Source organism: Drosophila serrata, unplaced genomic scaffold, assembly GCF_035046125.1.
Source record: "Drosophila serrata isolate PLE 108 unplaced genomic scaffold, ASM3504612v1 contig_382, whole genome shotgun sequence".
Classification (NCBI taxonomy): Eukaryota; Metazoa; Arthropoda; class Insecta; order Diptera; family Drosophilidae; genus Drosophila; species Drosophila serrata.
Window position 1 is genome coordinate 7,981,323 of NW_028257280.1, and position 15,327 is coordinate 7,996,649.

General features: G+C 42.0%; 3 protein-coding genes across 6 annotated transcripts; 1 reads left to right on the plus strand and 2 right to left on the minus strand.

Annotated features, from left to right (window-relative positions):
* Positions 1–1,231: 1,231 nt before the first annotated feature.
* rin (ras GTPase-activating protein-binding protein 2) lies at positions 1,232–8,759 on the plus strand. Of its 4 annotated transcripts, none has more exons than XM_020952972.2 (5): positions 1,232–1,534; positions 1,693–1,862; positions 3,247–4,816; positions 4,881–5,131; positions 5,248–8,759. In XM_020952972.2, the coding sequence occupies exons 3-5, from the start codon at positions 3,415–3,417 to the stop codon at positions 5,644–5,646; spliced, it is 2,052 nt and encodes a 683-aa protein (XP_020808631.2). In that variant the 5' UTR covers positions 1,232–1,534; positions 1,693–1,862; positions 3,247–3,414; the 3' UTR covers positions 5,647–8,759. The 4 variants fall into 4 exon arrangements, with proteins under 4 accessions (XP_020808631.2, XP_086697001.1, XP_086697002.1 ...); XM_086840875.1 differs by having other exon boundaries at positions 1,352–1,602; XM_086840876.1 differs by lacking the exons at positions 1,232–1,534; positions 1,693–1,862 and adding an exon at positions 2,192–2,477.
* On the minus strand, positions 8,742–10,647 carry Rbp4 (RNA-binding protein 4). Its single transcript, XM_020952443.2, has 5 exons — positions 10,459–10,647; positions 10,075–10,391; positions 9,702–9,991; positions 8,939–9,634; positions 8,742–8,879 (listed from the first exon to the last, which is right to left on the minus strand). Exons 1-5 carry the CDS (start codon positions 10,501–10,503, stop codon positions 8,872–8,874), a joined length of 1,356 nt encoding a protein of 451 aa, XP_020808102.2. The 5' UTR covers positions 10,504–10,647; the 3' UTR covers positions 8,742–8,871.
* A 970-nt stretch (positions 10,648–11,617) lies between these two features.
* Positions 11,618–14,998, minus strand: Hrb87F (Heterogeneous nuclear ribonucleoprotein at 87F). Its single transcript, XM_020952455.2, has 4 exons — positions 14,671–14,998; positions 12,920–13,955; positions 12,752–12,848; positions 11,618–12,585 (listed from the first exon to the last, which is right to left on the minus strand). The coding sequence occupies exons 1-3, from the start codon at positions 14,716–14,718 to the stop codon at positions 12,757–12,759; spliced, it is 1,176 nt and encodes a 391-aa protein (XP_020808114.2). The 5' UTR covers positions 14,719–14,998; the 3' UTR covers positions 11,618–12,585; positions 12,752–12,756.
* Positions 14,999–15,327: the final 329 nt, after the last annotated feature.

The window sequence follows — 15,327 nt, forward strand, 5'->3', positions numbered from 1 at the left end:
TAACATAGAAAATATCGTTAAATGCAAAAATTCAAAACTGTAAACTGCGATTTGATGAACTATATTTTTTGGATTTAATAATTAAAATGATCGTTTTACTACTCTAGCTTTATTTTATGCGCTAATATCATAAATTTCTACATTTTTTCCACGGTTGGGTTAGCTTTTTTGTGCCCTGAAAAGATGACAACACTGATTCTACCGTGAGCGTTCACGAGAGAGAGAGATGACAGCGTGTGTATATGGGCGTGGTGTTGCCACCTAATTCAAGAACCGATAGATGCGGGGTTGCTCTTTTGGAATAACTTCCAATTCTTGCTGTAACCGTCTGAAGAAACACAACAGAATTCATATTTAGACTTTCAATCATGTAAACAGTTGACTAAATAGGAGAGTGACTAACCTCTTTCTAGTCTGGCAACTCTGTTTTTAAAGTGTGTACACACCCAACATAGAAAAACCAAAATACTAACTTTATAGGGTGCGCTTTTCCGATATATATATATCTTACTGGCATGTTTTGCTTGTATTGTTTGTAGACATACATTGTAAATAGAAATGAAATTGGATCGTATTTCAAGTTTCCCTTAATCTTGTCCTGCAAAATAAATACATATTTGTTATATATAATTTCGCTCGCATACCTTATCGAGATAAAATTCTTTATATTTTAAGTCCTTGGAGGGGATATTATAATTTTAGTCCGAAAAACTGGTCGTATAAAAATATTAATAAATATCGATTCAAAAAATGCGAATATTTTAAGCCTTATTATGATCGATTTCCCATGAGACCTTATAATTCCATTACAAACTGCAGGGTATATAAACACTGGATTCCCGAAGCTAGTGTTCTTTCTTGCCAATATGAAATTTGTATTTTGTCAGTAATATGCTTTAAAAAACATCATAACGTTCAATTATCAAATGTTTGTGTACTCAGAACTCATTTATGCTCTGAGGTTTACTCTTTAAAGACGCTACACATTATAAGAAGATAACACAAAATTAAAAATGAACTTGTTGAATCCAAACTACAGTATTAAAACTATGTATTATACAAATAATTTAAATACAACTACCATTTTTTTAAGTTTTTGTTAATATTGATTTATTTATGATTTGCTCACATCTATTCAATTGTCTTTAAATTACATTAAAAACAAATTAAAAATCAATCAAAAAATATCGAAAAAAATACTACATAGAAGAAACACCCCTAGACAGTGTGTACACACCACACCGCAATGCCGCCATCATTAACACATACTAACGCACACCACTACATGCGAAACAAAACCGAGAATAAAACGCTGCAGAGGCAAAAAGCAAGAAGAGGAACGAACAGAGGCAAAGAGGAAAAAGCAAAAAGAGGAACGAACGTCGGTTCTCTTCTCAATTCAACACTTGTCCAATTTCATTGCGTTTGCGATTATTTTCTACTCAAAAACCACAACCAATGCATCGTAACTTAATTAATCAACAACTGTGATCGCCAAACATCGGAAAATAACAAAACGCACGAGAATTGCCAAGTTAGTTAAAAAAATTGCAACAAAGTAGTGTAGAAGAAGGAAGAAGAAGGCTCGTTGTGTATATATGTGTGTGTGTGATTTGTGTGCAGATTGCAAGTTTTTGTAATTTATGATTGTTGTCAATAATTCTTAAACTAAAAATCCCTTCGTAATTTCAGCGCTCCAATTGAAATTCACCATCCCGCCCCTCCAAAGTTCAGCGTCGGAAGTTTATAAAGTGTGCCCCAAAAGTGCAAATTTTCGGCGAATTTCAACCCATAAGCAATACACATCGTGCATTACAACAACAAGCATTATCCATCGGAAAATCGGAGGAAAATCACCAAAGGTGAGCCGGTAACCTCGTGTGTATGTGCGCGCGGTCTAGAAAAACTAGCATTTTCTATATTCTACCATTGGGGTGGAACACAAAAAAAAGGGGAAAAACAAAATGCATACTGGGCGTGTTTTTTCCTCGTTAGCTTGCTCCTTAAATTTTTTCCATTTTAGCGGCTTTTTTATCGCCTGTGCATAACCTAAAAATGTGAAAGAAATTTGTTTTTGTAAATTTGTTTAAATACGGCTCTTCACATTTATCGCCTTCTTTGTTCTTCCTACACACGCGGTTCGCTAATAGAAAGAGAATGGGAGAGCGAGAGTGGCGCGTTCATAACCGTGTTTGTGTGTGTGTACTTAGCGGCCGCAACTCTTTGTGCATTATTAGGTTTATCGGCAAATATTATTTGTTGAGCACAGGGTGGGGTGGGTGGCGTATGTTTGACTAAAATAAATTATGAATCTAAAAATGTAAACAATTTGCCGATTCACATAATAATTTTTGTAGAAACGTATTTGTTTATTTGCAAATTTGTTGGCGAGGCTTGAGTTCAATGAAATCCCACACACATGCGTTTGTGTCCAAAGCGGCGGCGGCTCAACCTTGAAGCACGAACATAACCTCAAAGTAATTCATGCTCCCCGACTCGCGGCTTCTTTTTTTTACATTTGTATGTATGAGGTCATTTACTCTCAAAGCTCACACACACATATAGGTATCCTTTGTGTTAGGATCGTCGGTATAAACGAGAGAAGCACGTGCAAGGTAAAAAGTCCTGCTAAAGAGGGAAAAGGCAACAACAAGGAGAACCTCAATAAAAACAACAACGGCAAATGTGACTTTGGGTGACAGCTGCACTTTGTTCTTGTTTGCGTTTGCACGAAATTTTCCCTTTTCCATATGTGTGTGTGTGTGTGGTGATAAAAGTGGGTCAAACTGCAACGCGCTGCGTCTTTTTTTATATGCACTGCAGTAAAATGAGCTCCTTTCCGGGTGACCCTCCTCCTCGTCCGACGTAGCCGTGTGAAACTCTATATCCTTCATGGAGAATCAAAAATTCAATTGATAAAAATAACTTTGTTAAAATTACAAAAAAAGCTTGAAATTGCAATAAAAATTTAATTGGTACTAAGTGCAAAAAAAGCAGGCTGTAAAATAAAACTGGGAAATCAGACACCAGTTTGACACTCGACTTCGTTAAAGCAGCTGTGGGCGGTGTGGATAAAAACTGAGTATCTGTTGGCTTTGCCTTCATCGGATCAAGTTGACACCCGATCTCCATTCTGTCCGATTTTCTTTTTTTGATAAAATTTTTTTATTCCATAATCCCAGCGAATCCTGTTGAATTATTAACACATACTTTATATGTGTCTGTATATTTTTGGTACTCTTGCAGACTTTCGAATCCGACACTCCGTTCCACAAAACTTGACACCTATTCGTCGTCGTGTCGGGGTATTCCAAAAGGAGCTGGCAAGCAACTATATCGGAATCTAAGATCTGCTGAGAACCGGCGTTTTTACGTTGAGGAATCCGTAGTCCAGAGAAGAAGCAATCGCCAGCAATGGTCATGGATGCGACCCAATCGCAGCAGCCTTCGCCGCAGTCGGTGGGACGTGAGTTTGTCCGCCAGTACTACACGCTGCTGAACAAGGCACCCAACCACTTGCATCGCTTCTACAACAACAACTCTTCGTACATCCACGGAGAGTCGAAGCTTGTGGTGGGTCAGCGGGAGATCCATAACCGCATCCAGCAGCTGAACTTCAATGATTGCCACGCGAAGATCAGCCAGGTGGATGCCCAGGCCACGCTTGGCAACGGTGTGGTTGTGCAGGTAACCGGCGAGCTGTCCAACGATGGTCAGCCCATGAGGCGTTTCACCCAGACGTTCGTTCTGGCCGCCCAATCGCCGAAGAAGTACTACGTGCACAACGACATCTTCCGCTACCAAGATGTGTACATCGAGGACGAGCAGGATGGTGAGTCGCGTTCGGAGAACGATGAGGAGCACGACGTACAGGTGGTGGGCGGTAATTCCGGCACCGTGGATCAGGCAGTCCAAGTGGTTGGCGATGTGGTCACCCAGCAGCCCCAGCAGCAGCAGGTGCCACCACAGCCACAGGCCCAGGTGGTGGTGGCCCAGCAGCAGCAGCAGCAGGTGGCTCCTGGAACTGCTGGCGGTGCTGCTCCGCAGCAGATCTTCTACCCATTGCCAGCGGGAGCTGCTGCCGGACGTCCAGTGGCCGTTTTGCCTCCGGCACCCCAGGCCGCGGCGGTTCCTATGCCGGCGCAGTTCAATGTTCCACCGCCACAGCCCATCCAGAATGGAGCGGTGTCGCATGAGGAGCTGCAGCAGCAGCAGCAGGTGCTGGTCCCGCCCAGCGTATCGCCTCTGGTGCAGCCAAGCGGTACTCCGGTACTGCCCATTGTACCAGTACCAAGTGCGGGCTTCCAGCAGTCGCCCCTGGTGGCACCACAACTCATCCAGCAGCAACCTCCACAGCTGCCACCGCAGCAACCCATCCAGCAACAGCAGCAGCAATCACAGGCCGAGCCCGAAGAAGCCGAGGTACCGCCGCGCCAGATGCAGAAGCCCCCGACTCCGGTTGATGACTTCAAGACCATTCATGAGCAGCAGCAGCAGGAGAAGTACGAGGCCGCCAAGCAACAGCAGAACGAGCCAAAGACCTATGCGAACCTGTTCAAGTCCACTTCCTCCTCGCCCAGCGGATTCGTTAATGCCGCTCTGCAGCAGCAGCAGCAACTCCAGCAACAGCAGCAGCAAACTATCAGCAGCAACACCTACAACAACTCGTCTTCAAGTTCAGCGGGCGGAGGCAACGGCGCTCAGGTGAGCTACTCGACCACCGCCTCGTCCTATAACAACAGCAATGGCAACTCTCGGCTTGACAACGGCGGTCCGCTGCCGCAACGCAACAATTCGATCCGGAACAACAAGGGTGGTGAGTTTCATTGCAACTTAATCTCATTAATATGTATTAATAATGGTTGAACTTGCATTTACAGAATTTGAGCAGCGTCGTCCGAGCAATGCTCAACAGTTCGGTGACAACCAGCAGCTCTTCCTGGGAAATATACCACACCATGCCAGCGAGGATGATTTGCGTGATCTGTTCTCGCGTTTCGGCAACGTTTTGGAGTTGCGAATTCTTTCCAAGGCTGGCAACAAGCTGCCGCCGGGCATGCGTAGTCCGTTGAACTACGGCTTCATTACCTACGACGATCCTGAGGCAGTGCAAAAGTGCCTGGCCAATTGCGTGAGTATTTATTTATAAATATCTGTCGATGACGGCTATTAATACATCGAATAGTCTTAAGGGTAGAATATTTATAAACTTGGAACTATTATTAACGAGACATATCCCATAAATAGCCCCTGTATTTCCCGGAGAACTCGCCCGATGGTCAGAAGCTGAATGTTGAGGAGAAGAAGCCGCGCATCCGCAGCGATATGGCTCCTCGTCCGCCGATGGGTGGCGAAAACAAATACAACAACATGAATCGTTTGGGCAACAACAATGGACCACAGTCGCGTCCAATGAACAACAACAACGGCAGCAGCGGCGGCGGTATCATGCGCAACAACGCTGGAGGTAATAATCTACGCCAGGGCGGCGGCGGTGGCGGAAACGGAGCCCCGCGCTTGGGAGGCGGTGGATTTGGACAGCGTCAGGATAACCGCACCGGTGGCGGCAACAATCAGTCCAACGGACCGCTGCGCGGTGCCGGCAACGGACAACAGTCCGGCGGTGGTAACTACGGACGTCGCTAAGATGGAAATCCACTGCACAGCACCACATCGGCGATAACATTGGCAGAGGCAGCAGCAAACAAAGAAGAAATGAATACAAAAAACTAAAACTAAATCAGCAAACCCAACGTTAAGAACATCGACTTCTTCCTCAATGCAATCAATCAATTACATTTAGAAACATCTCATGCGATTAAGCACAAGACACACACATAAACAAAAAGTAGTTGGAGCAACTAAATGTCAACTGTCCTTTAAATGTTCCTGAGCGTGTAATCACAACAGCAAAAACTCGAGGCAACGACCTTCAAGAAAGAAAACAATTAACATAAAAAAGGCTTAAGTAAATGTCTTGGGTCTTTACTTAGTCTAATTTCGTTAGGCCCACTCTTTTTCCAGCCAGTTCGTGCCAAAAGATACTGTAATTCTGTGCAAATCTCTGTTGTGAAACAAGTAGCTTCAGCTTGCTTCCTCCAACTGCTTCTCCTCTCACCTTACACACCATCCACGCACTGAATCACTTTCGCCCTGCAAATAGCACGTATTAAGTTTAAGTCTCAATGGAACATTTACATTTCACACACATCCATCGGATATCAGACAGAAACACACACACACACCACACCCATCTTAGCGTAAATGTAAACATTAATTTCAGCTCTCGTTTGGTAATTCACTTTTAACCAAAATGTAACTTAAGTTCACCAAAAGAAAGAAAAAGGAATTGCAACAGTTTTTCATTTGTTTTTTTGTTTTTTCATTGAATATACACAAATTCTTAAGCTAAAAAACAAAAAAGGAAATGATTTAAATAAAAACTTGAAGAACTTAGCTAAAAGATATAAACAAAATGTAAACAAACGAAAGAAAGAACAGAAAAAAAAAATAAAAAAATGAAAAACATTTGTAAAATGCAATAAAAAAGAGCAAAAGAAAGACTTAAAAAAAATTAAATCTAAAAAAGTAACAAAAAAAAGAAAAGATAATGGTAACACGAGAAAAATGTAAGGCGCGGTATAACAAAAAATATATAATGATCAAGTATAAACAAAAAACACACACAAACACAAACCTCTTTACAAAACATTGAAAATGAAATCAATTTCGCCAGAAAAAGGGAAAAGTGAGGAACGTCCGACGTCCGCCGCATTTTAGAGCCTGTGAACTGTAAAACCTTTTGCTACTTAAATCATAATTTGCAGAAACTTTAACACATTTAACTAGCTAGTCTATATAGGGAATCGGATCGAATGGAGACACACACACAGTATGCAATGTAATAGAAGGAAAGGAATGATATGTGAGGGCGAATGCGGTGCCGGCGCCGCAAAGGGGGCGTGGTCGATGCAATCGATGAGGGGACGGGGACGGACGACGGAATTTAGTTTTTCGCTTTTTTTTTCGTTCTTTGTAAGGAGTTCAAGGTCGTAAACCAAACTAAGTCAAGCAACTTTAACGATTTGGTGTTTCCAACGCAGTTGTGAACTAAAATTTAGTACATATTTTTTAAATAAAATCAAGAAAAAGCCCAAAAAAAAAAGATGAGAACCTTATAAAACACAAAAACAAGCAACTTATTATAATAGACGGGAGAGGACGAAACACAAGCTACTAACATTTTTCTCAAGGTAAAACAAGCAAAACATGTAACAAGAAATATATACAAATATATATATATACATATATATACATATATATATATAAATAAAATAAAACAAAAAACTCATATAATTTAATGTTAACTTTTAGACTTACCAGAAATCTAAATATACATATATATATATATATTTATATAACTGCAGCAACAAAGCAAACAAAAAAATATGAAAGCGAGAGGCGAAAGCGAAAAACTAAAAAAAACTTTAATGAAAATTGTGTGAAATATTATATCTTGAATTGTACGGCAGGCGTCCCACACATTTGCCTAAGTTATTCCCTGTTTTGTTAAAGCTTAAGGACTTTTGATTCGTTGTGAACATATCATTTGTTTTTGTTGGAACCGGCGCCTGCTCTAGAGAATCAATTGCTAAATCAATTACTTTATGCAACTATTTTAGTACACACACATGCCAGAGGCATTATTAGCACTGTGACGATGGACTAAAGCAATTTTAGTACATTTTTTGTAAGACGAAAATGTTAGTGTTCAAATCTTAGCTCAACGATCAGTGCTAAAAGTGTTTCTCACACACACACAACACACACCAACCAAGCAACCCAACTACAAAACAGCATCAAAAACTATACAAGTCAGAGGTACTAACAAAATCAATGTAAGAGTAAAAACATAAATCAAGTAAAGATCATGCTCATTTCTAATTAAACCGAAGAAAAAATCACATTACTGCAGTTTGTAAAGAGTAAAGAGGAACTTAATTATAATTTAATTTATATGTATACAACTACAAAATAATTATAATAATAAAACAACAACAAAGATTCAGCGTGTTTACCAGGAAAAAAAATTATGATTTGTTTTACTTCTTGTTTCCTGCCTATTAACCCCAAATCATATCTGACCAAAGATATTATAAAGAATAAGATGTCATACGGAACGACTTTAGATCAGGCTCTCTTAAATTATTGTTTTGAAAAAAAAGGGGAATAGAGCTCAAATACAATTTCGTCATGTATCCTACTTTGTATATTATCCTTGGTTATCTGACTCTGCTCATTGCCTTTCATTACTGGTAAATACGATTACTTCTCAAACAACACCAATATATCGTAGATAATGTTTATATATATCTGAAAGGGAAATAATGCCACGTTTATTTTTAATTATCAGAGATTCCTGCGACTGAATCCGTATCCCATTTCCATTGCCTTTGCGTTAAATAAACTACTGAGCATTCAGCATTTAAATGAAATTAATGCGCACAAAGCCAAGCAATTTGCAGCATAATAATTAATAAAAATCACACGGCAGTCGTATGAGTTGAGTTCTCACTCTCCTCCGATCACCCGGAATCTCGGAAATAAGAATTCAGTGGTGCGTTTTATAGCGTTTCAGATATAAAACAATTATGCAAACTCAATTCACTCATGCAATACTTAAAAAAAAAAAAAAAAAAACAACATCAGAAATAGTATAAATAAAGAACAAGAGTTTACGATTTTAAGTCTCAAAAGTACAAGTGTGTGTAATCATTTCTGGTTTATTCCTCCTTCATTGTGGAAAGTCTCACATAAAGTATATAGTATGATAAGGATATATTTCTACGAGGGATTGTCAGTCCATCCATCTTAGATGCCTGTAACAGAAGAGAGTTAATGTTAAATTAGAAGTATTATGAAATGACACTCAACAAACCATAGGCCGGCGGGGAACCCCCATTCTCAGTTTTTGGATTCATAAGCTGGCCTGGGCATTGAGCTGGCTTAAAGATCTTATAGTTCTCGGTGGGCCACTTCTTCTCGGTGCCCTCAGTTCCCATCGATATTTCTGCTACAGTTGGTGCTGCCACATCTCCTCCGGCCGATCCTTCTTTTCCATCGCCCCCGGCACCGAGCTCAATTTTGGCATCTGGAGCTGCGTTTGTGGTAGTACTATCAACGGTAGAGGTCTGGGCATTTTTGAACCCAGCCCTTGGCTGGCATTCGCCGGGTGTCCACAAGTGGGGAGGAAATTTACCCGACTTTGGATAACCGAACCAGGAGTCTTGGCCGAATGAGGCCAAGCCTTGCAAAGAAACCGGCTGCGACGAGGGGCGCAGTGTAGATGGATGGCGCTGAGGGGAAGTGACATACGGATCGAACTGAGACATCTCAGGCGCAACGTAGGCGGCCCACCCATTGATATAGGCCGATGGCGGTAGGACAGTCTGCGCCAGGTACGGATTGTAGCTATTGTTGTAGCCAAAGCAATCGAGAGTGGCCGGCTGCGGTGGAATATAGCCAGCACGGGCAGCACCGCCCACGGCGAAGCGGACACGATTGGCGGCATCCGGTTTCTGGGTGGATTTCTTCACCTCCACAGTGTGCAGATTGATGGAATGCTTTGACTGGGCTGAAAATCGAATTTAATTTTAAAGTTTATTAAGGAATCAGTAGTTCAGATAGCTTAGTAAACTTACCCAAAGCGCGCTCAGCGCATTCTGGATTCTCAAACTCCAGGAATCCGAATCCTCGCATGCGTCCGGTCTCCCTGTCCAACAGCAATTTCACGTGAGCGATTTTACCAAACTGGGAGAAGTACTCGCAAATGGATTTCTCATCATGACAGTCCTTCAGGCCGCCAAGGAAGATCTTGCTGGTCTTGGTATTGGCCATTCCTATGGGACAACTGGCACTGGGAGCTCGGCCCAAGCCAGTTCCCCCCTTGATGAAATCATGACGTGGCAGAGCACGTTTCGTCTCAACATTTCTGGGTGAGAAATAATTGAAATGAATGAAAAATTAGTATATAATGTATGTGGATATGACATATAATAATTTTTATATACTTACTTATTATCAATGGAGTGGGGCCTGGCCCTCTGAACATTCTCCACTGCCTGTGGATCAACAAAAGTGACAAATCCAAAGCCCCGCGAGTGATTGGTTACTGGATCTCGCATCACCACCGCATCAGCAACAGCTCCAAATTGCTCAAAGAACCTACGAACAGTCCCTGCACTTGTCTGGGTGGACAGACCCCCCACGAAAATCTTGCGCAAATGCTCAGGATTATTGTCTTCCTTGGTAGTCTCATTGGTCGACAGAGTAGTAGCAGTAACCACAGGATTGGTTATTCCATTTTCCACGGCAGAGGAAGTCCCGTTGAGCTGTTAAAATAAAGACCCCGAAATTTTTTAGGACCCCAATACCATATAATTTTTGAAAAGATCCCACCTCTCGCTGAACGCAGGTCTCCGGCGAAATACAATTAACCTCCATTTTTTGCAATTAATAGAAGAATTTTCGCACAGTTGAAACTATAACTTGAAAACGAAAGCAGGATGTAGTTTAAGTGACAATAGCTAAGTGAAAATTTTTTATACGTCAAAAGATTGGATATGGGACTATCGGTAAATGACTTGGCAATTTAATATAGCATTTAAGTGTCATTAAAAACACAACTCTATTACCTTGAGTGGTAACACTTTCGGCACGAATTAACATCAAATGCGTTTTAGTGATTAGTAAGTAAAAGCTACCAGATTGGGGCTATTATACCCAGTGTTGCCAACGAATTATATATCCAGTTTCAGCTCCTTGCGACAAGAGATACGTGATATCGAGGTTACAACAACAAATCATGTGTGTTGTTCGACAGATCGAGAGGATGCCGTCTGTCCTCCTGTCCTGGTAATCGGATTTGCAAAAGTAAGAGCTTAATAATTCCCAAGAGCTGATCTCCATATTATAATTCAGGTTTTAACATCTTCAACTTAATTTTCCAAGAACGGGTCCTTGCTGCTTGAAGATCTACAGGAAGATCAAAAACCATTGATCCTGACCGACCCAAATGTAAAAAACGTTTTGATTTAATTAATAAATATATTATTTATTGAAATAAATGCAGAAATATTAAAGCAGTTAGTGAATTACATATCATTTACCTGCCACTTACCTTCAGCTACCAACCAAGTCGTCATTGTCATCAAGTTCGGCCAGAAACCCAAGTAGTCCACAGATAGTCCAAGCCTCCGCCGCATAGCCGGCTACAACTTAGAACATATTTTCTGGGTGGAGGCTCTTGTCTTTAGAAAACGAACCGGAGCGAAGAGCACAATTCGAATCCGGTCCGGGAGCTTCCGTCCGTAGCCCAGCCAGGCCAGGCCAGTCTTGCAAAGAAATAGGCAGTGCATTAGTACGCGTTTTGCCTGGGTTATAAATTCGGGGATCTCTAATGTCGGTAACTAGCCCTGCTCGCTACCCTGCGTGGATCGACCATCGGAAGCCTCTGGGTTCCCGTTCTCTAGGTACGCCCCGCTGTTGCTTCTGCTCCTGTTCCAGCTCCTACTCCTTTTCTTGGGGAGTGAGTCTTTAGTTTAGTTTGTTCCTGTGATTTGTTTTGGGTGGGTTGGTAACATTGGTTATCATTTTATTTTGTTTATATCTCATCGCCTTCGTTTGTCGCGCAACGAACTAATTACAGAACATGGTGTGGTTTTTGTTTTGTAGTCAATTCTGGCTTAGCGTAGCATCTACTTCTTAAGGACTAACAGAGTTGGTATGTTTCGTGTATATGTTTTTCGCTTGCTAGGACACAATTCTGCAGTTCGCGTTTGCTTCTCAGGAATTTTGGCTCTCTTGTTTACGATAAATAAATCATAATATAAAAGTGCTTAAATGTACAAAAAGGTAATTACAAAATATGGTTCTATTTGAATTCTTTGTCGGGTATAGCTTTGTGTAAAATGAAAAACAAATAGAAAATACATCTAGCTGTGGGCCATCGCCCTCCCGACATGTATAAAGTTCAAGTTACTCTACCTTATAACACCCTGATACAACCGATTCTCGCTGAGAATTTGTCGCTCAACTTGCTTCTAATGGTAGTCAAATTGTTATTAAATAAATGTTTATATTTTTGTTGATTGGTTGATTGGTTTTCATTTTTCGTTTGTTTTGTTAATATAGTTAAAACTAAGCGTTCAGGGTTCTTAGTATCCTAAACAAGAATTGATCTGTGAATTAATGTTTACAAAAGAGAGACAGCAGCAGCCAACTGTGGACAATTGGAGTCGGTTCGCTTTTTTGCTTGCTTATTTGTTTGTCTTGATTATTGCTTTCGGCAAGCAGGTTTTTGGGTTGTTCTTGAAAACTGATTTTTGTTATTGTTTTGCACTTGCACTCGGGCCTGGTACGGGAACTGCGCTTGGGACTGGGTCTGATATTGTCTGCCTGGCCTGACAACCACACCTTTCGCTGATTTCCTGCCTGAGAGTGTGCCACTGCCACTGCCTCTGCCTGCCTAGACTGCCTGTTTGTCTAGCTTGAACTGACACTCCCTCTCTCTCTACGTGTGTTTACCTAGTTGCGAGAAAGGAGAAAATTTAACATTAGCGTCAATTCGTTCCGATTCAGTTTGATTGCATGGCTTCCAACTATATAGCTGCCGATAACGACCAAAGATCCGAGCGTTTACAAAAAACATACGGTAGGATATGGACTGCAGTTTCGCTTCCTTCATATTTACCTTGTCTAGTAACGTCTATTGCCACCGCCCATGCCACCCTGGCCGCCTCCAGTGTTGTAGTTATTGCCGCCAAAGCCTTGTCCACCACCCTGGTTACCTACAATAATAAATTTTAATTTAAAATAGTTAATAAAATTAATTTCCCCATCATTCAGTCCACGGACTCACCTTTGTTAAAGCCGCCACCACCGCTGCCGCCTTGGCTATACGGAGCTGGTCGGTTGTTGCCAAAGTTGTTGCGCTGTGGTCCGCCGCCGTAGCTCTGCTGGTAGTCGTTACCAAAGCCGCCACCGCCTCCTCCGTTTCCGCCCCAGTTGCCGTTGCTGCCGCCACCACCGTAGCCGCCGCCACTGCTTCCATTGTTCCAGCCACTGTTACCGCCTCCCTGGCTGTTCCATGGACCACCACCGCCGCTGCTGCCCTGGTTCCAACCACCCGAGCCGCCACCTTGACCGCCGCTTCCAAAGTTGCTGTTGTTGCCATATCCACCGCCACCGCCGCCGGCGCCCCAGTTTCCGCCACCGTTCTGACGGTTGTTGCCTCCCCAGCCGCCGCCGCCGCCACCACCCTGACCGCGTTCACCGCCACGACCACCACCTGGTCGACCTCCAGGAGCGCCGCGACCGCCACCAAGCCCTCCACCACCACCGCCGCCCTGGCGGTCCATGTCCTGCTTGGCAATAGCCTTCTTCACGTCCAGGTTCTTGTTCTTAATGGTGTGGTTCTTTTGCAGGATGATCTTATCCACGGGATCGTAGTCGTCGAACTCGATGAAGGCGAAGCCACGCTTCTTGCCTGTGTCCTTGTCGGAGACAATGTTCACGCTAACGATCTGGCCAAAGTCCTTGAAGTACTCGCGCAGGCACTCCTCGTCATGGTCATCGCGCAGTCCACCAACGAAAAGCTTCTTCACGGTAGCCCCGGCATTAGGGGCATCGATCTCTTGGCGTGGCACAGCCCGTTTCGGCTCCACGGTGCGTCCGTCGATCTTGTGTGGGCGCGCATTCTGGGCATTGTCGATCATGTATGACTGCGAGTACGTAATGAAACCGAAGCCGCGCGAGCGTTTTGTCTTGGGGTCCTTCATCACCACCACGTCGACAATGTTTCCCCATTTCTCGAAGTGTGCCTTAAGGCCATCGTCCGTGGTGCGGTAATCGAGACCGCCAATGAACAGCTTGCGTAGCTGCTCCGGCTCGGTGATCTGAGGTATACATTAAAAGTGAAAAGAATTAAGTCTTAATCAATTAATTAATTGAGATTTTTTATATGAGATTTTTTGATTATGAAATTAAAGATATATTTTCTATATAAAGAAAACATGATCTAAACGATTTATTTGGATACTTATGTTTTTTTATGCCAGAAAACATTATAATGCAATTTACAGGTTAGAAATAAATATATTAAACATGTTTTGGCAATTAAAAACATGTGCATTCGTTGCTAATGATAAATTTGATTAAACGTTAAATGGATCCAAATCGAGGATCATGATAATGAGTCATTATCAATGGAATACTATTAAAAATAGATTTGTATTGAATGTGATAAAGGAGAAAACACCGCATATGAAAACGCCGCCCGCCATTTTCTTTTTATTATTTGCACCGCCATGACAGCTTGTGCGTATGTGTGTGTATGCGTCTTTTTTTCTCTTTTATTATCGGCCTGCAGCCGGTTTCGTTCGTTCGAATCAATTGAATTTGCCTGGCCAAAAAGTGCCTTCAACTTTAACAGTGTCATTGGCCGTCGGAGGAGCCCGAAGATCGAGATCGAAGACCCCGGCAATCGCACTTATTCTTTTGTAAGAGAAAACGCCGCATGCTAATTGCGGTGCGAAATTGTCGGCGTCGACACTTTGCGTCGCCCGCCCCTCCCCGGGAAAACCAACAAATGCCTCCTCGCACAACACTCACCTCGTCGCAGTCGTCGTAGTTTCCATTGGAGTCGTTCAAATCTGCCATTATGGTTTTTTTTTTAAATGATTTATTTGCTAGACTCGATCAGCTTCAAGTGCTATTTGTCAGTTTTTCGCTTTCACTACCGAAAAGTGTACAGCACTTACAAATGACAATTCAAGACGCAGTGTGACCGAGTACCGAACAGTATAGATGGCCAGGTGAAAATATCGCGGAAAAATTTGAAACTATCGTTTCTTTAGTTTTTATATACTATATCCACATTTGTTCATATTTGAATAAAACACAATTTTACTTTTCGGAATATTGTTGTTTTTTTTTCGATCTAAGAATTAATTAATTTCTAAGAATTTGCAGTGCATTGACATTGCAATTGGTAACAAGAAAGAAAGCTAACTTACGCACGCCAAAGTTTGTACAATTGCAGATTGCAATTAGATCACAAATAATAATATTTAATATTTAGTGAAATATTAATAGTCGTCCGATTTTCGAAAAATTAAAACCGGAATTGTGAAATATTTAAAAAAGCTAAATCTCTGTGTAGAAAATAATTTGCGTAGATTGAGAAATATCGAACTTATAATTTTTTGTATTATTAATTTCGATCGTTCCTATGTCAGCTATAAGATTAAGTAGTACGATTTTGATCAA